The sequence below is a fragment of the Pyrgilauda ruficollis genome, unplaced genomic scaffold, assembly GCF_017590135.1.
Source record: "Pyrgilauda ruficollis isolate IOZ18807 unplaced genomic scaffold, ASM1759013v1 scaffold73, whole genome shotgun sequence".
Classification (NCBI taxonomy): Eukaryota; Metazoa; Chordata; class Aves; order Passeriformes; family Passeridae; genus Pyrgilauda; species Pyrgilauda ruficollis.
The window spans coordinates 917,149-942,755 of record NW_024529155.1 but is presented as its reverse complement, the minus strand read 5'-3'; the positions used below and the strand labels follow the sequence as shown (position 1 = coordinate 942,755).

Sequence of the window (25,607 nt, the reverse complement as noted above, 5' to 3'; positions counted from 1 at the left end):
ATCAGAGAAACATGTACCCCAGTTGTTTTCCTTCAAAACATTTGAGTTAAATAAAACAGAACTGAGCATTTGTGTGTAGATATTTTAAAAAAAGCTACAAAGATTTATACCAATATTTATTACTTGAAAGCATGATATATGATATTTTTCACATCAGGATGCTTATAAAATCAAGTGAGGATGTACCCATAGAGAGAAATTTAACGCTTACATATTTTTTTTTACTGTTGCACCAGACTCAATTTTCTGTACTGCTCATCCCTGTGTAGGAAATATCCCCCCTCTGCCTTCCATGCAAGCACAAAAGAAATAGCGAGTGAACTAAATGTTATTGGCCTCTTTAGGCTGAGGCTCACTTCTTTTCCCAGCACACTCAAATCTGAGGTTTCTTTTCTGCACACTTAAAGGTAAAAATAACAAAACATTTGCATATTATACTATGAGAATAAAAACCAGTTAGAAACATCAAAAAGTTGAAAGGTCACAAAATCCTTAAGGAGTTATTAATGCTACACCTGACTGTTTCTGTGGGAGAACCTAATGGTTTGCAATCCACACCTGCTCACTGCATCACTTGGTTCTCACCTACGTTTCAGGAGACCACTAAAGTCAAGTTCTCCTGCATCCTCTTGTCCTTCACCGCTGTTATTAACAGAAAAAGATCAAATCTTTGTTTAATACAGGAAGACTTAGACAACACTCTGCAAATGCTCTACTTCTCATACACTCAACATTGTCCAGAAACACAAATAATTGTATAAAATCAACACAAACTTGTATGCTTTTTCACATGGATTATGTTTCTGTAGGCACTTGTGAAAAATAACACAAAGGTTTGTATTGCTTCTTCTTATACTCTGATGGCAAATTTTTGTAACTGAGTACATAAATTTGCCAAGGTTTGTGTTCGATTTCAGTAACACAAACAAATGGCAGCTAGTCAACACAACCAGCTTTGTTTTTCATTTCTGTAGTGGACAAAACAAAGGGCTTGTGCTGATCTCTTGCTGTGAAATCAAAACAAAGATTTGCATTGCTGGGTGATGCTTTTAACAATGCATAGCTCTGTCAAATACTGGTTGAAAAGTACTTAACCTTGAAGATTTTACCTTTCTCTAAATGAAGGGAGAAAACAGTTATAAAAAAGAATAAAAGAGTACATTGTCCATTTTTACAGTCCTGTCAAGGTGCATTTCTTTTTATGATGTGATCTTTAGCAGAATTACCTTATCATAGAGCACATAGACAAAAAAAATGTCCTGAATATTTGTAAAAAGGGAAAAATAGTGCAAATCTTAACTGAAATTAAGCCAGTGTTTAATCAAGATTTTACGTGGAAGATATTACTTAGAAAATCAGAAAATACTGAGATAAGTTCATCTGCTTGGGCAGAGTAGTTACTGCATTTTTTAAAATGTGCTAAAGAAGGAAATGCACCTTGAATGTAATATCTTTTGTAATTTTCTTTTAATTAAAACTCCTAAATAAAATCAGTTATCTCTGGATAACAAGCTTTACTTGTAAATTAACATACTGCATTCATTATCTATTATAAAGTATTTTCATTCTATATATTTTTCATATATTTCATCAGTAAAAGATGACACCTATACTGGTTAGAATTGCTACTTTATCAGAAAGGTAACAAACCTTAAGACACAATGCTTTATCTTACATTCTCTGTACTATAACATTTGCTGGTTTTCCTTACTGATGGTATTTACTGTTTACTGTAAGGTAACAAAGCCAGATCCTGTCTTGAAATCAGTGTGAATTTTCTCTCTGCTTTTAATCAGTGCAGGATTGGGACCAGGAACTTTCATATTGTGGCTGACAGCTTTCAGGAAACATGCAGTATAATATTTTAGTGAATGAAAATACATTTTTAAAAATCTACAAAGAAATGTATTTAATTAATTTAAATGTTCAATCTTCCTTTAAATTAATGGCACTTGTAATTTCTCAGTAGGGGTATTAATATCATATGTACTATCTATGTGTTGTAACTATTTAGTTCTAACCACCACCAATTACTCAAAATCCCACTTCTTTAATCTATATTTACAAATACAGTTTTATAAAGTACTTGATACAATTTCTGTTCTGTGCCTGCTATTCATGCCCATTACTGAGGAGCTGGACAGGATCACTGAAGTTACCTTCTTTTGAAAGCAGATCTGATGTCAATGGATGGAGCAGCTTGGGAAGATTCTATGAAATAATGGTAACACAGGAGTTAAAACCACAATTTGAATAATTTCTGTAATCAGTGTGATTTGGAATATGAAATTTGTTCTGTTTCCTGCTGAATGACCAGCATTGTGCTTCCCCTTTGGCATTAGGTTCTGGCATCTACAAAGATGCTCAGGGCTAAGTGTGCCTTTTCTCTGAAGGACTCTCTGCAGTTCTGCATAGGAGATTTGTTTCTCTGGTGTTTCTCTCCATCCCCCTGCCTGCCTTATTCACAGGCTCTGGCCTTTTTGTCTTCCCACTTCCAATGCTTTCTCCCCTGCTGGCATCTTGTGCTCTCTCAGTACATTCAGCAGCAGAGGAAGGAGACAGTGTCAGTCTCCTCTGCAGCTACAGACTCACAATTACTTTCAGGGCAAGGAGGAGTTCCCCTTTTGTGAATTACCCCTTTGGGACAGTCTGGATCAGATTAAATGGTTCTGATCCACAGACAGTGAATGGATGGAGCCAGACTGGCCCCCACCCTGCTGACCTCTAAGCTCACCCACAAAGCTCTGAGTTTGTGTGGCACACCCTGATTTGAGTTCTATACTGGTTTTATCTGCCAGCTTTTCTAATTTTTTGGATAAATGTCTCACATGGTATCTATTCCAGTGATTCCAGTGTTCATTTAGACAATAAATTACAGACACAAGAAAATTCTCTGAGCTCTATGCTAAAAACATTCACTTTAAGTATTATTTCATTTAAAGGGTCTGAACAAAATGAAGTGCCATTTCAAATGAAAGAAAGAAAGAAAGAAAGAAAGAAAGAAAGAAAGAAAGAAAGAAAGAAAGAAAGAAAGAAAGAAAGAAAGAAAGAAATCCCTACAAATCTTTACAGATACAAATGGAACCTTACCAGTGACTTCAAGGTCAAAAGAGCAGCTATCAAATTTGTCCTTGTAAGATACTTCACAGCGATAGTTCCCTGCATAGTTTTCCTTAGCTTTGATGATCTGCATCTCAAATGTATGAATCTAAAAATCAAGCATAGTCGTTCATTAACTTGGGGAATGCATTTGCACAAAGCAGAAGTTAAAACATGAGTCTTTCAGACATGCACCAGAAACGAGTTAAAACTCAAATAATGGGCTCTGAAAAGAAACTGGAACCCAGAAATGGCATCAGAAAATTTTGATTTCCCCACCATTACTTGCCCTGAACTGGGAGAGCAGAAAATTTGCTTCTGCAGAGGGTCAGAGATCATCACTGAAATCTGTGTGGGAAGCCGGGGTTAGACTCCACTGCTCTTGAACTTCTGCCTGTTGTCTTAAACTGGTCTTTAAGCTCTCTTTAGAGCTTTGCTCCCATAAGAAGGAAAAGTGAAGACACACCTTAGTGTGGCGCTCGAAGGACTCCTTCAGCTGCAGGTGCTTCCCCGCTTTACTGGCCAGATCCATCCATTTTCCTTTAAACCACTTAACATTTGGCTTTCGGAGAAGATCTTTGGCTTCTACTTTGGCTATAAATGTAATATTCCCACCTTTCAGAAAGAGAAAAGAACAATGCAGTTGTTGAGGAACACGTGGTTGGTCATTTGCATCTCTACAAGTTCCTTTCACTTCTGCTCCATTCAGCCACCATGTGTTCTACCACAAAATTAAGAGTCAGATGCAGTCACACCGACTGTGAAAGTACAGCAGTGGTACAGAGGTTAATGATTTTGGGTCTGGAAGCTTTCTGCTGCTACCCTGCGTAAGATCTTGATATATCAATAACAGTACAGCCAACAGTATCAAAAGAACCAGTTTTCTTCCTGAGAAACTGTACCTCTTACCATTATGCTCAGTAAATTATTAGATTTTGAGCTTGTCTTGAATTAAACAATTGGGGTTTGCTTCTCTGAATCCAGTCCTTTTGCCTTCAGCGTGGCATTCACATCCAGCTAAAACCAGAGGCAGTACTTGCAGCTGAGGGCAGAACCTGAGTGCCACAGAATCTGCCCACACCATTCCCAGCTCAGCCTCTGTCTCAGGGAGTGGCTTTTGGTTTTGTTCTAGGCACTTACCAACACTCACTGTTCCACTCTGAGGTTTCTCGACGAATAAAGTGGATCTTTGGGAGTCATCACGCTTTTCTGACTCCTCTGGAGCTCCTTCTCCAAGAGACCATACTGAGATGCAGAGAGAGGGGGAAATATCAGTCATCTCAGGGTGTTTTGCTCCCTCCAAAGTACACTTACCTGAACTTCCTAAACTCTCTAGCCTAGCACCTTTCTCTTCAGATGTCCTGAAAGACATGTAAGCTTTTGTTCACACTGACATCCATTGCTTGGCTGTCACATTGTGTACAGTACCTGCAAGAATACTACCTCTGTGGTGATGGAAAATGAAACTCAGGGAGGAAGAGAGGGGAACCTGGTCAGCCAGGATGGGCACTGAGCAACTTGAAGGGCACCAGCATTCAACCATGAGTGCTTTACAGAGGTGATGCACAAAATGAGCTCTTTGTTTTTCAGAAGAGATGGAGGTTCTGAAAACACAAACAGCTAGAAGCACAAAAATCCCTACACACTTTCAGTGGATCTCTCTCAACCCAAACTAAGTCCATTGTACAAGCTGGTTCTTCCTCTGTGTCTGCAAAGTAGGGCAGGAATGAAGCTCACTTCTGAACTTTCTTCTTTTCTGCCATGACAGAAGCACAGAATTTGGGGATCGGTCAATACCATGTCCTGCCATGTGAATTTTATGTGATATTTTATGGAGAAAGTAGTTTGTCAGATGGAAATGATTGTGAAATATGTTCATATACAGCAGCTTCTCTTCTGGAAACTGGGACTTTGGAACTGAAAAGAAACAACAGAACTGAGAAAAGCAGCAAATGAGTGCTCTCCCCAGGGCAGAGCACTGTACCAGGATGGCTGTGTGTTTCTGGCTCTCTGTTTATCTGGATAGCCCTGGCTTTGTGCCACGCCATTACACCTTGTGTAAAACCATGGTCAAAACTGATTCCTAGCAGAAAGTACGAGGACAGAAGGGCAGTGAATGCCTGTCTGTTTTCTGCTCACTTTCTGCAGAGAGGCAAAGCTCATGTCTCATATTCCAATCTGAAGTCCAAATGCCACATCTCTATTTTTTGAGGAGTTATTGCCAGTACAGAGGGGAAACTAATTAAAGTTAGAGGTTAGAATAGTCTTTCTGATATATGTAGTGATTACAGCTGTGGGAACCTTTTCAACTCATGAAAATTTCTACCACCCATGAATGTGACCCAGCTCATGGCAACCATGGGAAAATGCAAACAAATTGGTTTTATTATCCTAAAGCTTATTATGAATTTTAAAAAAGGTATCAAAATGCTAGATAGCTTTGCTATAATGTTTTATTGTTTCAGTCAACTGTGGGTAGTGTGCCTAGCACCTCTGTATATGCCTGCTTGTGCAATATTTCTCACAGGTAAAGACATTCATGTATATACACACATGTATGTACACGTATATACACACATACATGAAATGATTTACACAGACATAAATGAATGCAAATATATATAGAAACATATCTATATATACTCTCTATAATCTAAATTTTTAGATTATACCACTTGAACATGGCAATATATGGAAACAACATGAGAACAAGTGAAGGTTACTGGTAGTAAGAGGATGAAGTGATGATAGCAGGATGAGGATCTGGTCACGTGCAGCAACAAACCTAACATGCCACGGGATGAAATGGAAAAAGGATATTAATAAATGGAAAAAAGCTTACACAGAGTCATTAATTTGGTACCACATAAAGGAACACCTAAATATTATCAACACCTCTAGATATTAACACTTTCCTATTTATTAAACAAAGAGAAGGGGAGGTGGGTTTGACGCGGGCTGGCATAGGCGGCTATGCCAGGTCCATAACCATGGTTGAAGTACCAGCTGCTCATTTTGCTCCAGAGGCTGCAAATCCTGAAACCACGAGCGTGGGTGCAGTGAGTTACCTGCCAGGGTAGGAAGAGAGAGGTTATGATGATTTTGCTAGGTTTTCCCCACCGTCCTTTGAGGTGTGAGAAGGAGCCATTCTCCTACAGTCTTCTGGGACCTGTGTGTGGGATTCGGGTGAGGCTGAATGTAGGAATGGAATTCCTGTAGGCTGAGGAGGAATGGAACAGCTATGTATCTATCTATACAGACACAGATATAGATAGATAGGTATGTATGTATGTGTCAAATACATGTCCTGTTCTGTGCAGCACAGCCTTATCCCTCCTGGTTTAGCTGCTAGAAACCTATTTGCCCTGGTACTTTGAAATATTTCAACAGCTATAGTTTGCTGCTGTCTAAACAATGAAAATAAAGTATTATCTTTTAAAAATAAAATCTAGAAAGTATTTTTATTATGTAATTTTGGGAGTGTTTCGTCATGTTTCTCAGGAGGTCTCACCTGAATCCTTTCTTTCCGCTGGCTTAGACATCCCATCTGAAAGGGAAGAGCAATTTAGATGACACCAGCTCAGAGATCACAGCTTAACTGGCCTCACATCACTGGGATTTTAAACACTGATTCTTCATTCAAGAAGATTAGACCAAATATTTGGGACCATATCCATGAGGAACTACTTGAATACCAAAAAAATGTGAACAACTAAGAAAAACCCCCAGAAATCTTCCCCACTTTTCTCTAGAAAATCTAAATTAGTTTAATTCTGTTGAAGAGTTTTTTTGGAAAGGTTACATGAGGCTGATGTTTTTTCTATGATTTGTGTAGTTCCAGGTAACAGTGGAATTTCCATTCCTTAATATTTGTGTGAGGGACAGTATTTTGATTATTTAAACAGTATACTTATTTATCTGGAGTTGCTTTTGGATCCACCAGCCAATATTTTACCTTCCACTGGGAGATCTACTAAAGACCTCAAGACAGGTCTGGAAAGGGTCTAGTTCTGAAGAGAGATTAATAAAATATAGGGCACTTTAAAAAATTTTCTTTTTCAAAAGTCATATGTTTTGAGTTCAGTCTGCCGGTTTGGACTCTTTTTTCATTAATAGTCAAGATAAAAATACATACATACATACACACAGAAAGCATTATCACAGTCCTAACCTGCTGGTGGAGTACTAACTGAAGTGTCATCTTCATCTGTGAAAAGAAATACAAATGAAAAAGCACGTGAAGAAACTGAAAGCACAGACGATCATCTGCTTTAAAACAACTACAAGAAAATGTAAAACCTGCAAAAGAAAGAGAAATAAATTGCAAAATTCAGGAGCATTCACAATGGAAGATTCAAACTGATGAGGAAAGCTTTGCATAATTCAGTAGCTGAAATGGTAAACCTTGATGATTCAAGCAAGTAAAAAACAAAATGAGATGTGGACTGTGATCTATGATTAAATCATGAGTTTATATGAGAGCTGCGGAGTGATTCTGTTTGTTAGAGATGTAATCTACAGTAATTACAATAAGAAAGCCACAATGAAATGAAGGAGAGTCACATATCTAACCTGAGGAAGATGTCATTTCTCTGATGACCACGTCTGCAATTAAAACGTGCACCACATATGCATTCAGCATTATTAAATCAAGATATGAAAAAGCTAAAATTAGTCCCCTCTATTTATACTTTGTAATTTCTATACTATAATATTAAGTGCAAGGAATACACAACTCAGTTTTTTCTCATATCAACAGGAGAATAATTTTAAATAAGGAAAGAATTATTAACACCATGCTGGATTTTCCTTTTGGTCACACTAAAAGTTGACTGTCATGAGGTATTAAATTGCTACAAACAACTGTTACCCAGATATTTAAAAATGTTTCATCATATAGAATATGTTGAGGCTTATATTTATAAAAATAAAAAGCCTGAGAAAAACATGAAACTGTTGTTAAATGGAAATATTGTAATCATGATTATTGGAAAACCAGAATAAGGTAATGACCATTTTTACAAGAGTCTTTTTGAATTTTAGATGTTGACTAGAAACCTCAGAGACCAGCTTTGATAAAAATAATCAAAAGGTCTTAGTGTTTTAAAATCCTAATGGTAAAAAAGCAAGAAAATAACCAAAGTATCCTTTGAAAGATAAAAATAAACTAAATATATTTAGGATTTAATATATAAGTTATATGAAGATAACATGTTTTTATACAGGATCAGAAAATAATCTGTAGAACACTTCAAAATGGAGAACAGAGCTAAACAAGAACAATTTTGGAAAAATGTCAACCCACACTTTTAAAGGTAGTTTTTTTGGGGGTTGGATTTTTTAATATCTTGTGGTTTCTATATCTTTGTGTTTCCATAACGAAATTTTAAATCTGAAGTTACTCTTTGATTTTGACCTTAAAGTTATAATTTATCTATATTTTTTCAAGGAAAAATTTCATAACTATGACAAAAGCACAAATGAAATATAGTTATGTTTTCATAAACACTGGCAATATTGAATTTTTGGGTTTGTTTAACCACTGAAGGCTAATTAAAAGCCTGTTAATAGAATTTGTCTACTTCACTGTAACATTTTACTCATTCCTTTTTAATGATTCATCAAACTTCATTTTAAAGATCCCTTGGGAGGAGGATGAAAGATGTAAAAAGTATGCCTACACACTACACATGAAAGATTAATGTGTTATCTTGCAAATATCTTTTCTTATTCATTGGAAAAAAAAAGGATAATGGAAGAGTTCTCATGATCTGCATCATCCAGATGATAAGCAGATGTTGAAAATGTTGATTTTCAGCAAAAGTACAGTAACGATTAAGTCATGTCAGACATTTTAACACACTGCATTAGCAGCTAAATGGATGCAAGTGCTTCCACTGCAAATATTTCTCCATATTACATGAAAGCATTAAGTGCACTTTCAGCTCTTTTTGTCAGTGATGGTGCCATTGTGATTGATGATGGCTCAAAGAGGCATTTGACTGAAAAAAAAAAATTAAGACCTGCATAAAACATTTGATGTGATGCATCCTACATGATGATGTATGATAATCAAGTTATGAAAGGACCACTCAGTTTTCTCTTTCATTTAATCATTTGAAAAACTAAAAACCCAAAAAGAAGTTATTAGTTTTGCAGGAGGATTGCTGGGGTTTCTCAAGGGTAATCTCTCATTTTTCAAACAAAATGTTAACATCAAAGACAAACAAAGGAAACAAACATGTCAGAAGTATAAGGATGAAAGCCCAATTGAATGTTTTAGAAATGGAAAGAGTATGACAACACTACATGCTGGAGGGATTGTTTTGATGAATGGGTAATTATCAATCCATCACTCCTTCTATCTCAGGCTTCTAGGACAAAATGACTGACTATTGGTTCAGCAGCTACAGCCAATTCAGTTTCTGTGATGAATGATTGTTGATGCTAAAATAAAGTCTATTTGAAGATAACAAAAATAGCAAAAAAACCAGATCTGTCAGTAGAACTATGATCATTCATTCACTACCCTTACCTTCTGCAAGTAAACTTTTAATGGGATATATTTTTCAATCTGTTGCATGGTAAGAGTTTGTTATGGGGAAACCAATTGATTCATTAGACAGTAGGCTGATAAGATGTATTACTCCATAGAAATCTTTATCCTTTGCCCGTGGCACACTGCCATTAACATATAGGGTAATTGTGTTTCTTTTTCTTGTTTCTAAATGATAACATTAAATGTGGAGTACACTGAGCTGTATCAGGAATAGATTCTTGTTGGATGAAAGAACTCTCCATATCTCTAAAGAAGCTAATCTAAACACAGTGTAGCCTTAACATTAAAATTTCTGACTGCTGGCACAAAGAAGTAGAAATACATGTCCAAAATAAAGAAATTACTGGTTTATATATGAGCTGCTGCTATCAAGAATTTTAGACCTACTTTCTCCTGGTTTGAAATATCCCACACAAAGTGGAAGCTGCTATTCTGCCATCAGCCAAATTGTTGACAAACTTAACGTTGTGAAGGAGTGTCAAAAACCTATTAATTTTATATTATTTTATTTTTCTATTCTACTGTTTATGCAGAAATTACAGAGCACAGCAAGACTGAGAGTTTCAAATTTAGTTGACTTCAAGTAGCAATCTGATTTTCAAAGGGAGTCCAGCGGTCCCATCAAAGGGACTTGGAACTTTGGAATGGTAAATGAAGTACATACACAGAGAGGGGAAGTTTTAGGAGGGAGATGAATGGATAAGTGAAACCTGGGAAAATACAAGGATGACACATGCAATGAGCATTTTAGTAGATGGTTGGAAGAAACCTAGAGGAAAGCTATCAGTAAAATATGCAGAGATTTTAGTAGATCTCTGAATGACTGGATGGGACCTAAAAAAAAAGGAATGAGCAAATTGATATTAAAATTTTACTATTATTCCAGCAAGTGGGAACAAAATTATAACATATTCAATCTCTATGATAATACTAAAATTAGAAATGAAGACACAAGCATTTAAATTGAATGAATATAAGACAATGTAGTAAATTTGGAGGATTTGTGCTGATTCACTTTGTTTCTTTGAAAATAAAATGGATGATCATATATATCCTGAATTTTTACAACATTATTATAGATCTTTTAAAACTGGTTTATTTTATGAAAGAAAATTTTATGTTTATTGCTCTGAGCTACTAAGTTACAGAAAAATAACCATGTGATACAAAGAATTTACCACACTGTTTTTCATTTCATAACTTTACAGTGAACACAAAGGAATATAAATACGTAATTCCACACAGACAATAAGTACCAAAAAGAAATAGAACAGTAAAACAGACACACAGATAGGTATACTCTATCTTCCTAATGTCTGTTGTTAATATTTTCTTAGGGATGAAGTGAAAATGATGGGATTTACATGGACTACCAAGATTTCTTTCCTAGGTGTCAGGTTCCAGCACAGTCCCATTTCAGGTTCCTACAGTGTCTATCTCAGAAATTACAGGTCACAACGGCTGGCACACAAGTATTGCATAATTGCTGTTCAATTCAGATATTAAATGTTTCCCATTTTGTTTCCGTTCAGGGAAGTACCTAAATCTGCTACTTCTGAATCTGCAGAAAGTCTTTCACATATAGCTAATATAAAAGGTAATGTCTAGCTGGTTCTGTCATAATTTCCTTGCTGAACTGTTCATTTTCAAGTGTAAATTATTTTGGAATGAATCCAGGTTGGAAGAATGGAACCTTTTTACTTTTGGTGAATTTTGCTCACCATTATAAAGACTTTTTTTTTTTTTTTCTGGCACACAAACCTGAAAGAATAAGTCTGTGAAAATACATTTTCCCTTATTTGGTGATATTCTGTAATAAAACAAGAGCTGATAGGAACAACTGCACTGTAACTAATTTTTAGAAGTATTTCTACTGAGTGTCTGGCAATGACATCTACTTTGCTTTGCAGAGGTGACAGTTTCACTGGAGCATGGCAGAAGGTCGTCTATCTATTAATATTCAGACTTTCATTGCAATTTTTATGGAGGCAACAGCTGCCAGCATGGGTTGAAACTGGGAAAATTCTCCATAGTAGGATCTCAAAGAATATTTTTTGGTAGCAAAATCCTCCTAGCAGGTTTCTCTTAGGAGGAACATTTTTCCTCCTAGTAAATACTTGTCTCCTTCACTAAATTCAAAACAGAAACATAATAATCTATAAGAAGATAATAGAAGTTTTGGATAAGTTACCTACCATGTTTTCATTTTTATTCAGTGAAATGTAGGCTTGTAAGCAGTGAGGAAATCACCATTCTTGTTCAGTTTGGAAAGAAACATTTTTCTCATATCCAAATTAAAGCAAGCAGAACTAACTGTTGGAATAGCTTGAGGCAAGACTTTCATCTTTTTTCCTATCATTAGGCATGCAAATTATTTCTGAATTGCATTTCCATTACCAAGTTGACAGATTTGATTACTCACACAAAATTTTGTGTGTCAAAATAATCGCTCAATGCACAGATAACTGGCAAAATAGCATGCACTGAAGCCTGGTTCAGCATTCTTATTTTCAAAGGGGTACTTTAATCACACATTCTTAGTGTTTATATTTTGACTCTGCTGAGAGAAATAGCCATGCGTGCCTTTGCCCAAATAAATCTGCAAGTATCAAGTATACATCCAGGCTGTCTAAAAGGGAGGATTTCGTTTGGAAGACACCAAAAGCCAGAATACATTTTCAAGCAAGCCATTTCTTGATTTGCCATGAAAAAGCATATCCATGCCAGATGAAAAGCAAGCATTGCATCAGTTGTAAGCATATCTTGGTCTGCTTTAGCCTTTGATCAGAATTAAGTTTTAAAAAAAGAGATTATTCTTTTCAAAATAACCTGATGGGGTGTTTGATTTCTATTTTGGCAGGGCTCCTACAAAAAGCAGAGAATTTGGCCCAGTTCCTTCAAAAATGCATCCTCCTAACCAGAAGAATTGACAACAGAGCTAGGATCTAATCTCAGCAGCACAAAAATATGTGTGAAAACTGGAGCTGATTATTGCACACGCTGCTGGTGGAACAGTTATCTATTTGTTCACAGCAGACAGTCCTCAAACACACTTTTCAGAACCTGTAAAGAACCTGAGCTCATCTGCTGGCCTCCCAGTGAGGGCAGAAAGATGAATGTGTGATTTTTAATTTCGGATGAAAAGAAATCTTTGGGGCTTTCTGAAAGGTATAATATCAAGTTTCTGTGGTAGAACAGAAACAGCTTAGAATGACAGTAGGACATTGTCCACTTGATTTAAAAGCAACCAATGTGCACAGTGTCTGAGTTTTAGCAAGCTTGGTCAGGGGCAACAGCCAGGCTCATTTAAACACAGCCTTCTGCTCATGCAAATCCCTTGTAATTTGATCCATTAATTGAAAAGTCAATATAAATACTGTTGCTAAAGCATCAGTCTGGCTTGCAGGATTTTGGAAGATATTCATGAGTATCATAATTTCCTTGGGCTCGCTAAGTCATGCAGAAAAGGGATCTAGGAAGCCTCATATCACACTTCTGAAATTTAGCACCAAAATTCTGAATTAAAGCTCAAACAATCCAGCATCAGAACAGCATTTAGCTTTCTTTACTGCCCATTTTTAAAGTATGGTTTCAGACTTACCTTTACCCTTTTCATTTCCACCCTCCTGTGGTGTTTTTTGTTCTGTGTAGGAAGTACAAGCATAGTTTTGAGAGGATCTTAAAGTAAAAAGAAAGACTTACACAGCATTAAAAAAAAATGCAGGTTCTGCTAGTATTGGAAAAACAACATTAAAGAATGATATATATGTGTATGTAATATACAGTTGCAATCCCATAAAACATTTTACAACCTGTGCATATCAATGCAATTTCTATGTTTTGAACAAGTCATTTAAGATTGATGTTCCTGGACTCAGTGGAAAAAAAAATAAATTGGGTTTTTTAGAAGCAGCAGTTGTTAGTCTCTTGTTCTTGGGCTAATTTGCAAAAGCTTTTGAAATGAGTTACATATTATTGTTAATTGGATAGAAATTGGATCAGACATGAGTTACTGCCACTCAGTTGATCCTTAAGAAAAAGTACAGAGAGAGTGTATTGAGGATATTCTTTAATTCTTTATCATCATCTTCATCATTATCAACATAGTCTTGCCAAGAATACTTGTATTTAGTTTTCTTGATCAGAACTGCCAGCCTGTCCTCTACTCCAAGCAGGTGAATGTGAATTATTTTTGACCTCAACTGTATGAGCAAAATTTGGACTGTGCTTTAAACAAAACAACAATTTCCACGCTTTCTCTATTTCAGGATTTGATAGGATTCCCATTGGTTTTGGTTTCCTACTTCATTCAATCTAGAATCTTGTCAAACCATGTGCTGTCTTCAAGGTATAAACACTCAATATCCTATTGCCTGTGAACAGCTTTGCCTGTGGCCAACTTACCTGTCACTGCCTGACAGAACATGGCTTTGGGTCAATAGACTAACATTGTCAGGATGGAATTAGGATAATTTTTGTTCCATGGAGAAAACATCTGCAAGAGCCAGTTAATGCTCTGATTATCCTGATTTCTTGTTAACATATGTGTAGCCACAGTAACTGTGAAAATTAAAGCTGAAACTTAAAAGGAAACGCCACATTCTGGTAAGGTGACAGACTCATGGATGCTTCTGTCTGGATTCCCTAAATTCCCAAGCTCCAGTTGTCAGGTTGTCCACCTTGCCCAGATATTCCTTTTTAATGGGACTTTTGCTAGAGTAACGCTTTCTTTTCCGAGTAGGAATGGGATCAGGAGATTTCACTGATCTTGGCAGATGGCAGCATGTCTACATATTATTTGAAAACTTCATCAGTCAAAGTGCTCCACACTTGTAGCTTGACATTGAGATCTGGAAAGACGTCTCACAATGACTTCCCAAAAATTTCCTGGTGCAGTTCAAGATGCTTGGTTATGTCCAATAAACTATTTGTAAGTTATAAAATCTGGAATCTTGAAACCAACTTCCCTCTCTGTGTATTAGCAATTGATAATCCAAGATGACAGCATCTTGAATCAGGCAGAAGGAAGCCAGAAGTGACTGGCATGTCCATCTTAGAAATATCCCAGTTTGGTCTGTGCCTAACATAAAGGCCTAATGACACCCTACTTATTTTTCAGAAGAAAATCAGGTAAGGAGAAAACAAAGGAGGTTATAGAAGTGATTTTGTATTTAATCCAGCGCTTTTACATAGAAAGGAAAATGGTAATTTTTTGAAAATGTTAATAGATATTTTTAATGTAACGCTTCAAAGATGCTATTCCTTTCTGTATATAAAAAGCTGTTTCTCATTTCAGTTCTACTTGAAAGTTAAGACTGATCAAAAACACAAATTCAAGTACTAAGTATATCAGGTAAGACCCTAAGGGTGAAATTAATTAGTTTAATATTAACAGTACAAATTTTATGGTTGAGTAAAATATCATTAATTAAAAACCAATTAACTTTCCATACAAATATATGCAATATGAAAGAGTTCATCACATAAAAATAATATGTGGATAATTTAACCATGAAACTCCTTGTGGCAAATGATACTTTTGTCATTTTTTAATGAAAGTGTGTATTGTTGAAACAAAGACATCTTCAATCAGGCTTGTAAAATGCCAGTTATCAAGACAGTAAGTAAATGCAGATTTAGCACTTTTAGGGTATTTGTCCTGTTTGGAATTGCTGTTTAGGTTGCTATATAGAGAAAAATACTCACCAAATGGTTACATGGACATGTATATTGTAGATATATGTATTATATATTGACATTGTGTATCTATCTATCTATGCAGATATCTATATAGAGATATGTCTACACTATATATCTGCATTATCTGAAAAAATAACTGAAGTTACTCAATGGCACAAGGCAAAGGCTTGCCCACCTTTCCAGTCCACTAAAGAGAACTCTTGTGCTTTGCAAAGCCGCAGCTTTACCTGAAGCCCTCATCCTTATGAGTGAGTTTCACCTCACCTAACTTTGGCTTCCTGGAACTCAGCCACTCCATTCTAGACAATAAATCTTATTCTAGACAATAAATCAGACTTCTCAGGGCAATTGTCTGCACATGGATATCTAGTGACATTTTAGATAGTATACCTGGGAAATGCCCATTGATGAGCATGTAGGACCCAGGATGTGCTCCACTGGTCAGAGCTGGAGCTCTTGAACTACTTAGACATGATACATAATTTTCAAAGGGCTAAAAGTTAGGGCTGAAATGAATCCCATGCTTGATTCTGTCAACTTTACTCACAGTGTACTTTTGAGCGAAATGAAAGGGAGTATTTTCATGAAAGGGAGTAATCAGATGCTGCTCAGAATCAAAGAGGACAATTTAACCAGATAATTTAAGCAGCCATGATTTATCTGTATTCTGAAGGACATGTGCAATATTAAGCAAACAACTAGTTACTCACAAACAAAAATTGAGTCTGAAAAATCAGTATTAAGGCAAAGTGAAGTGAGGATATCTTACTTGGGCAGGCTTTTTTACTTTCCTTACTGTTCTCTTACTTTCAAAGAGACAATGAACACAAACCATATTATGGCTATGCACTATCTAGTCTCATGCAGCTGTTAGTGCCACAGCTCAAATCAGCATTTTTTACACTAACCTGGAGGTGGCGGTGCACTTTCATTTTCAGTTTCTGAAAAATGAGGAAAGAAGACAGATATTGAGCTTCAAATACAAGCAAATATTTTTCATACATTTGGTATATGTTTGTTGACTTTGAGTTCTTTAATATTTAAGTGCAGTTGTGAAATTTATTTTGCTTTCACGCACGCAACATGTGGCAGCTTCAGAGTGACAAGGTCAGAGATCTAAAGCTCTTGTTCTGCAAAGGGAAGTTAGTGAAATTGTTTAGTGTGGAAATAGACAGTATTAATAGAAACATAGAATCATTTAGGTTGGAAAAGATCTTTAACATCGAGTCCAATCACTAACCCAGCACTGCCAAGTCACGACTAAACCACATCCCCAAAAACCACATCTACACATTTTTTAAATTCCTGCAGGGATGATGAGCGCAGTTTTCTAGGCAGCCTGCTCCAGTGCTCAACAACCCTTCCAGTGATGAAATTTTTCCTAATATTCCATCTCAACCTCTCCTGGCACAAATTGAGTCCATTTCCTCTTGTGCTATCACTTGTTACTTGGGAGAAGAGACTGAGCTCTACCTGTCTGCAGTTTCCTTTCAGGTAGTTTTAGAGAGGGATAAGGTCTCTCACTCAGGTGCAAAATTAAGCAAAATTTCCACCAACTGAAATAACATCAGATATGATTTTAACTTTGAAGTGTAATGGATCCATTAATTTAGGGGGATTGCGCAGAGTGAATCCAGAGACCTTTACCTCATTTTCAACCACACCATCAGATATAGAGTTCCATGTTCAGTACAAGAAGAAAGTAAAAGAAAAAAAAAAAAAAAAACAAACAAAAAACAAAAAAAACCCCACCACAGTTTAGCTGTTCTAAGTGGAACCTGCAGTATGTTTGTGTTTTCTTTCTTTCAATGATGATTTTTAATGTAAATCAGTTCCCTTTCCAATGTGTGATACACAAACCAGGCTTTTTATCTTATTGAAATGCTATCCTTTTGGATAACATGTTCTCCCAGGTAAAAACATAAGAACAAATTGACTAGCTAAAATATATTTTTAAAACAGAAAAGGAAGCTTATTTTCAACCTTTAAAAGCTTTAGGAGTCTAGACACTTTGAAAACAGCAATATTTTTTGGCACTAGTATTGACTTACAGTTTAACTATTTATAAGAAGCGAAGATTTAAAATTAAAACCTTGAACTTTTAGAGTAGATGGCTCTTACTAACCTTTGTTATGTTGTGGATATTAACACTTGGTATCCCACCTCAGGTCAGATTCAGGAAAAAAATTTCAATCTCTGTCACATAGAAATGCTGAGAAGGCTATTCCTTTACACTCAGTTCTAAATATAACTAAAACACAATTCTCATTCTTCATAAGTCCATATAGTGTTTAAAAGGGATGAATATTATTAGTGCAAATATAATTTTAAGCTGAGTGTGTGAATTTGATATGGCTTAGGAACTTCCAGTCACATACACAGATACAACAGCAAATCCTTGTAGAGGTTCCAAAAACAATCCCTTGCTACAAGAAAAGAGCTTGTGTTGTATGTTCTGATCACAGCACCCACCACGCTACAGAGTGGAAGGAAGTATATTAAAGACCAACACACAGAGTGTGAAAATAATGAAATATCTTTACATAGATTCACAGCAATTTATTTTTTTCTGGTCTAATTACTGACATACTAAGTTTTGTTTTGTGGCCAAGAAAAATTTTCATATGAAGACATTAAAGTTGTACCACAAAGAGTATGTCTGGGAACCTATTTGCTTTGCTACCATGACATTTCTCACTGTTTCTGCTGAGAGTAAAAAATTCTGTTGAGACATCATTGGGAGTATGGAAGTATGGAAGACAGCATGGAAGTATGTTTCTTGCATGGAAAAGTAATAGCAGAAAATTATGGATTGTATAATTTTCCTTGTGAAATTTAATGGCTAGAAACAGGGAGTATTCTTATGAACACTGGATTAGAAAACCCTCCCTAGCTCACCAGTGAGAGTTACAAACCTATAATTAAAAACTCAACAAATATAGCACTTTCCACTCTCAGATGAAAGGCTTATGAGACTTTTGAGGGACCTGTCTTGAATTTTTCTTTCATGTTGAGAGGTATTCCATGGCTCCGCCAACACTGTAATGCTGCTCAGCAATCACACATCTTACAAGTCCTGCACCACCCAGCACAGATGTTAGCCAAAGTCTGCAGCACAGACCAGACCTGAAACATTATTATTATTATAGTCTAAATCTCATCTCATGCATGTAGACAACAAAAGGAGGCATTCAAAACCTGAGCACTCTCACAGGCAACATACTCTGTTGGACCCTGCTCCTAGCAGAGAGCTTGGACTACACTTTCTCCAAAGGTCCATTTCCAAAGTTCCTTTCCAATCTCAGCTATTCTGCAATTCTGTGATGGAACAGTGACTGAAGCCAGAACAAGAAGTCAGTGGTTTGTTTCCTAAACCGTAATTCAAGGCTGTTCAGGTTACTGCTAAGAAAACTGAGGCAAGAATGGAGCTCAAAGGAGAGACCTGAAGTATAATGTGGGAAGAAAAAAGAAAAGGGGAAAGTTCCAGGCACTGTAGGTGGCAGAGACATAGGAGATACTTCAACATAATCTTTTGGCCATGTGCAACCCCTTTCATGGTCATGCCTGGCTTACAGTTCCTGAGGACAGCCAGGAAAAAAACCATTAATAGCTCTGAGTAGTTTCCACCTCCCCAAAGAATGATAGCCCTCTCTGGCTGACCTCTGCAACAGGCTTGTCAGCCAGGACAGGGCTCTGCACTCTCAACCAGCAGCTTATGGTTGTGCTCCTTCCCTAGGAGGCATGCTCCCTGGAGTCCCCACATGCCATTCTCCACAGTCTGTTCCCTAATATGGTGCTCTGTCCAGGCATTGTCAGGGCTTTGCTGGTGGAGAAAGTCTCCAGCACGCAATCCTCTATCCCTTTGGAGAAGTGCAGTTCACTGCCTTGCAATGATGCCTCTTGAGCTGAAGGGGAAAGAGGCTGTTGAGGGTCCAGTTACCACTGAATTGACACCATAATGTCAAGTGTACCTTCTACAGAATAAATGAAGTCAACTTCTGCTTCAGAGTTTCTGAAACAAAAGATCTCTTCTTTGCACTTCTTTATTAGAGAACTGAGAATGTTGTATTTCAGGCGGTTGTGTTGTGCTAAACACAGACCTTGGGTTAGTCATTGGCTGTGAAACTGGAAATGCACCTGGCCAGATGTAATTCTACAGCAAAGACAGGAATGAACTTAGCAGTCCTCTCTACATGGCTACTCAGAAAAGATAGTGTATGGAGTGTAGTTAGCAAATAAAATGAAAGCACAACTGCCACTTAGATAACATCTCCAGAAATGCTTTCATGCCTCAGCCATGTCATGAGATGCATTCAGGATCCAGTTTGACACAGGATATGAGCACTTGGAGCCAAGACATTTTTACTTGTAATTTATAATTATATACGCACACATACACGCTCGAAAATCAGCAGGAGATGCAACTTGACCCATTACCAACAATTTTCCATCTCTTTTCCACACTTATCATGTTCAGTTTTTCAGATAAAATAAGACTCAAAATCTCTTGCTGTGTATATAGATTACTAAGCCTGAAGTTCCATGATATTAACTGATGTACTAAAGTTATGAAAATACTGAAGAACCCTGTTAAATTGAGGTTGTCATTATTTAAAATTTCAATTCCATTTTAGGTCTGGTTGCAGTGGCATCTGACCTGCCACAGCCAGAAGAAGCTTTGGCAGGGAACTGACATAGGGATGTCAGTTTGTGTGTGGTGGCCAGTCCTCAAGGTCTCTGGATTCCCACTTCCACTGGCTTTTCTGGCAACACAAAACATAGAAACTCCCTGACATCACATATATTACCTTTCACACTGGAATGCAATCATAATGAGGCATGATGATGGTTCTAAAACAGCCTCTAGGTCCTGCTCTACTGCTGTGCTGAAAGCAAAGTATCCTGAAGACCTGCAGTTCAGAGTGTTCAGGAACTACAACCTGTCAGCAAGCATACTGGGAATGAGGTTTGGCTGGATAACCCTGTTCATCATTCAGCTCTGTACTCACGACCAGCTTTGTTTTGGGTAGGCTTAAGAACTTTCAGTCATTTTGGAAAATGAGTAGCGGGTGGTTTTTTTTTGTTTTTTTTTTTTTTACCTTAGGTAAGTGAAGGAAATGACCTTGAGCATTAAATCAGGGCTTGCAGAAAGACTAAAGATAGCATTTCACTGTCATTGGGCTGGAACACTCACAGGAAGGAGGAGGAAAGTCTCCTGCACTAATTTCTCCCTGCAGTTCTATACAGATCAGTTACAACCAAGCAAAGAAAATCCAAGGGATTCAAGATCTCACCCAGTCTGAGCAGAGGACTTATCCCCCATTTACCTGGAAAGGAAAGCAGGACTGTCGCTGCACCACCATGGACACAGGTATGATATCTGTCTTTGCAACAGCAACATATTAAAGAGACTCTCATATGTCAAACAACATGAAGATAGTCACTTAATGCTTTTTGTCACAAAGACCTGTCACCATCAACTTGTGTCAGATTTAAGTGGGTGGATTAATCTTGCACACAGCCTTGAGAGATCAGACCAATATAACTGTTACGTAGGCATTCCTAAAGTGCTGACTCTGCTAGTCAGACAAAAATAGACAAAATGCTGTTTTGGGGAGAGAGCAGAGCTCACCCCAGCCCCTGTGCAGCTGCCGTGTGTAAGGATTGTCCCCTGTGCCCAGTGGGACACGAGAACCACCCTTGTGGCACCAGGCTTTCTCCCGAGGTAGGTGGTCCACTGAAAGAGGTGGGCAGGGAAGGACTAAGGAGGACGTGCAACAGTGGCTTGGCACACCTCATGTCCAGATCAGCAGCAGACAAAAGCAGTGAAGCTTATTCCTCGCATTCCTTATGTTCCCAGAAAAAAAGGTGCTCCAAAGAAGAGAAACGGCTCAGAATGGTTGGACAATTTTTTGTGGATCACTTCAGCCAAATCGCAGTGGCATCAGTGATGTGGGTAAAAGCCATAGCCTGAACTTTTGGGAGACAGGAATTTACTCAACAAACTATAGAGATTACCAGAACCTGAGGAGCATTGGGAAACAGTACTGTTAGTGACTCCAGAAAACAAGCTGGAAAAGAGAGGACTTGGTTCAAAGTCATTTATAATCAATAAAAGTGCATTCAATGCACTTAAATTGAAATAAATACAATTATTACTAATTAACAAAAAAGAGAGGAATGCTTATCATTCTGCAAAATCTGAGCACAGTCATGCATGCAGGGTCTGCCTCATGAGCATGTTCTCCACTGAGACATAATCTGATTTGTGTGCAACTTCCACAGACAATTCCCACTCTGAGCAGAAGCAAGAAACTACAATACCTTATTTTATGAATTCATTACTTTATTTTATGAATGTCGATGGGCATTGTATTTTTTAAAATATGCCTAAAGAAACTCTTCTAAACAGACATTGGTCCTAAATCCTGAAAGCAGATTTGTTCTAAAGGACTGAAGCAAATAAGCTCTGGTGTCTTATTGGTGCTTGGTTGGCTGGCCAAATTACTATTATTGTGGCCAATATTGTGACAGAGCCAAACTGATACATTTATAATGTATTTCTAGTTTCTCTTTCCATTTCTAGTGATGGATTGCACAAGACAAACTGCTGGGTTTGACTTGTGATAGTGTTTAAAAGTGAAAATAGCAACCTTCTATTAAATACTCCCTCTCATTGTAACAAAGTGAACAAATCAGCATGTTCACTGAAGATGAAGTTATTTTATATTCCAACAGCTAAAAGTGTCACAGTCCAGTGACACATGTTTAGGTAGGGACTGAAAAAGAAGTGAAAATAACAAATAGTTTTCTTAAAAAATTTAGTGTGGCGTATGATTAAAATTCAAAAAACCCAAACAAGCCCAAGGATAATAACTAGATCCAGCATATAAACTCACTGAGAGTAGTCCCATTTCATGACTAATCTAAATGCTTTCCATTATAAAAGATTTTATGGGCCACCAGAGCAAATCAAACTGTCACATGCTAAGTGTAAGAATGTTCCCTGACTTGAGGGCTGAAAAACTGAATGAACAATTGGAACAAAAGTCTGGTAATAGGGAATTCTGTGGAATGGACTAGACACCAAAGAAATAGCTTACAGATCCACATGAGGAGCTGCAGTATAATTGGTGAGTCCAGATTTTTCCATCACTGCCATTCATAGTTACAGAAGTGCATAAAACGATCATTGCTTATTTTAAGTGTTTTCCTTGTGGTTTCCACTTTTCTGAAATGATGCTGCTAGATCAAACCTGATCATATGTAAACTTCCTCATTTCTTATGCTTTCACATAGGAATTAATATTTAAAGAACACTGTAACCATGAGCTTTAACAAAAGTGATTTAATAAAATATATGTTTATATTTCTGTAATCTTCTAAGTATCTTCTTTTTCAGACTCAAAATTTTCTGTGTACTGTAACAAGGATCTGGAAAGCTGCCAAGCATTAACAGTATTTAAGATGATAGGTGAAGTTGGGTGGCTATAGTCTGGTTATCAAGTTCCCATGCATTCTTGAACTCATTTTTAGCCTACTCAGTCCACAAGGCACCAGGATGGAGTAATTGAATTCCATTCTATTTTCATGATATCTTTCTTCTCTTACTTTATATCAAAGAAAATATCCCATAAAAGTTAGTTCCTGAGCACTTGTGCAGCTAACAGAAAAAATGAGTATCTGTGCTTGTATCTCACAATTCACAGACTAGCAGTAGACTACAATTTGAGTGCCAAATGTCACTGAAATTTTTGACTAAATCTTTTTTCACTGAGTTTTTGCAATCACAGTTTTCTAATTTATTTCATCATTAAAGCCATACCAAACCAAAGATCCTAATTTGTGGGGTTTTTGACTTCCAAGACTAAAATTTTGTGATGCTATCTAGCATGCAAAATCTTGTAGATAAAGTTCTGCTTGTTAACCACTTACCAGACAAAAGGGTTTTGCTGTTAGTGTTTAACAATGTGAAGAAATTCAGTTTACAGTCATTCCTACACCTTCATAAGAAGACTTTGTCAGCACACCTGTACTTGCAGAACCTGAGACTATTCATGGTGACATTGATTTATCATTAATTCCACATCCTGATGTATTAAATTTTATTTCCATGCTTGGAAATAAAAACATTCTATTTTGCAATGTCACTGCAAAACTTGTTGTACAAGGAGGTATATGCAATGCTGAACATTGCTGAAAAAAAGTTCTTAGCATGCATTTTCCTCCTAAAATGTGCATAGTGAAAATTGTGGAAATCCCCCACAAAATCAGCTTGTTCCTACAAACAGTAGAGATGCTCAAATTTTCCTCTATTATGGCACCATCTCAGTTTCTGTACCACCAACTTAATGTGAGCCTGAGATGATTCACAACTCCTGAAATTCTGCATTCCTCACCTCTCTGTTTTGTCACCTGAGCCATTCTTTGTTGCCACATTCTCTTCATAGAGAAAAGCAAAGCACAATTCTTCCCAAGAATATGCCTGAGATCCACATTCTCTGAACCTCAGAGAAAGGGAAAACACAATTCTTATCTTACTTGCTGTGCCTGTGTTGTGCCAAAGTAGAATGCAATATGGAGATTGTTTACCCACAGTGAGGATGTTTTGTTCCCTTGGCCTGTTAGGGCCAAGAGTGTGTGTTGGACTGTCTGCTGACAGTCACGAGAGAATGGGAGATGAGCGCAGTTCTGTGCAGTTGTGTGCAGAGAGTGCGTGGCACATTCCGTTTAGATGCAATGTCTGTAATATAGTTTAATAAGGTAATTAATTTAGCCTTCTGTTAAGATGGAGTCAGATGCATCGTTCTCTCCCCTTTGTCGGGGGTCGCCGTGCAGTGATAATTCTTTACCTCTGCTTCACATGATGCACTACACAATTCTGGCTCCGGTTAAACAGAAAGGAGAAAACTGCCTGTGCAAATATTGCCAACGAGATGGGCGCTGATGTCTAAAGGACAGAAGCAGCACTCCTATTTTTACGCTGTAAAACCAACAACAAGAAGCAGTCGTGAAGCCGCAGCGAGCCGGACTGGTGAAGCTCACGGGTCCAGCCCTGCAGAGCCATGCCTGACAGCCCTCGCTCTTCCCGGCCTGAGGAGAGGCACACGCTCCTGGAGGGGCTGCAGCCGGGAGCTCTGCAGAGCCGCCCGCCCGCTTCTCCAGCCCCGCCGGGAATATTTGCTCCGCCTTTTTTTGTTTCAAAAGCTGGTTCAGGGCTGTGCAGGGAGCTCCTCCTGCACCTGGGCTCGGCTCTGTCCCCGCTCCTGCCCCGCAGGGGGCGATCGGATCCCTGCCTTGGGAAAAACCAGGGATCCGCCGGTCCCAGGGGGCATCCAGCCCTTTGGGATCTGCAGGGACATGCGACAGCCCGGCCACAGCCAGCCAGGTGAGCTCCCGTGCTCAGGAACTGCACCGAGGAAACGGAAAATGCAGGAGATCGGCGCAGTTCGGATTTCTTTCTTTCCACTCCTACTCCAGCTGCAGGAAATTCTTCTTTTAAATAACCTAAACCTAATTCATCTTTGATATGTATGTACCAAAATCAATTAACCCACTCATCAGAATAGTCTGATCCCACTTTATGAAAATATCCAGTTTCCTATCCTTCCTTGCAATAACTCCTCAATAATTTTTCTCTAGAAGCAATTATTTTCATTTATCTCAATACATTCCCAAGGGCAAACTGAAAGCAAAAGACACCACAGTGTGATACCAGAGATAGAAGTACAGTGACTAATGCTAACATCCTTCCTGAAAGCTTCAAGGTAATAAAGTAGACAAGGTTATTGGATAAAAAACTTCATAAACTATAGAACTTCTGCTTGGGAATGAAAGCAATCTATTCTTCAAATTTAACAATAAACTTTAAATGGTAGTTGCACTTCTAATTATAGGATAAAAGCCAGCAATAAAGTTCATTTATTTCAAGAGATGAGTACTTAACCAGTAATGAACTTCCTTTCAGATTGCCAAATAATTTCCCAACCAGCTCAGGAAGCATTTTACCAGTTTGGAAAAATGTCTTTAATCTTGCTCAACCCAAAACACAACATGGTTGTTTTGCTGAGCTCTCCTGAAATATTTCACTGTGAATTAAGAAAATCACTTGCAGCATTGTTGTATGGAAATCACATTATGGACCTGATGCTCTGCATAATTGCAGTGAGTTCCACAAATGACTGTCTCCTGTTGTTCAGTGCTCCCAGAGTAGTCCTGAGAGTCATGTGATTATGTGCAGGCAGTGGGA

At 37.6% G+C, this 25,607-nt stretch overlaps 1 protein-coding gene across 3 annotated transcripts in view; it reads right to left on the bottom strand.

Moving 5' to 3' along the window:
• Positions 1-25,607, bottom strand: part of MYBPC1 (myosin binding protein C1) — a 70,389-nt gene that overhangs the window by 33,379 nt on the left and 11,403 nt on the right. For 2 of the 3 annotated variants that reach the window (XM_041485987.1, XM_041485984.1), the window contains exons 2-10: positions 16,267-16,299; positions 13,260-13,301; positions 7,271-7,306; positions 6,611-6,646; positions 4,240-4,344; positions 3,566-3,714; positions 3,091-3,208; positions 2,160-2,211; positions 586-642 (exon numbers count right to left, since the gene is read on the bottom strand). In XM_041485987.1, coding sequence (XP_041341921.1) covers positions 586-642; positions 2,160-2,211; positions 3,091-3,208; positions 3,566-3,714; positions 4,240-4,344; positions 6,611-6,646; positions 7,271-7,306; positions 13,260-13,301; positions 16,267-16,299 — 628 coding nt within the window. The remainder of the gene's footprint in view (positions 1-585; positions 643-2,159; positions 2,212-3,090; positions 3,209-3,565; positions 3,715-4,239; positions 4,345-6,610; positions 6,647-7,270; positions 7,307-13,259; positions 13,302-16,266; positions 16,300-25,607) is intronic. The other variant, XM_041485986.1, reaches the window with a different exon arrangement.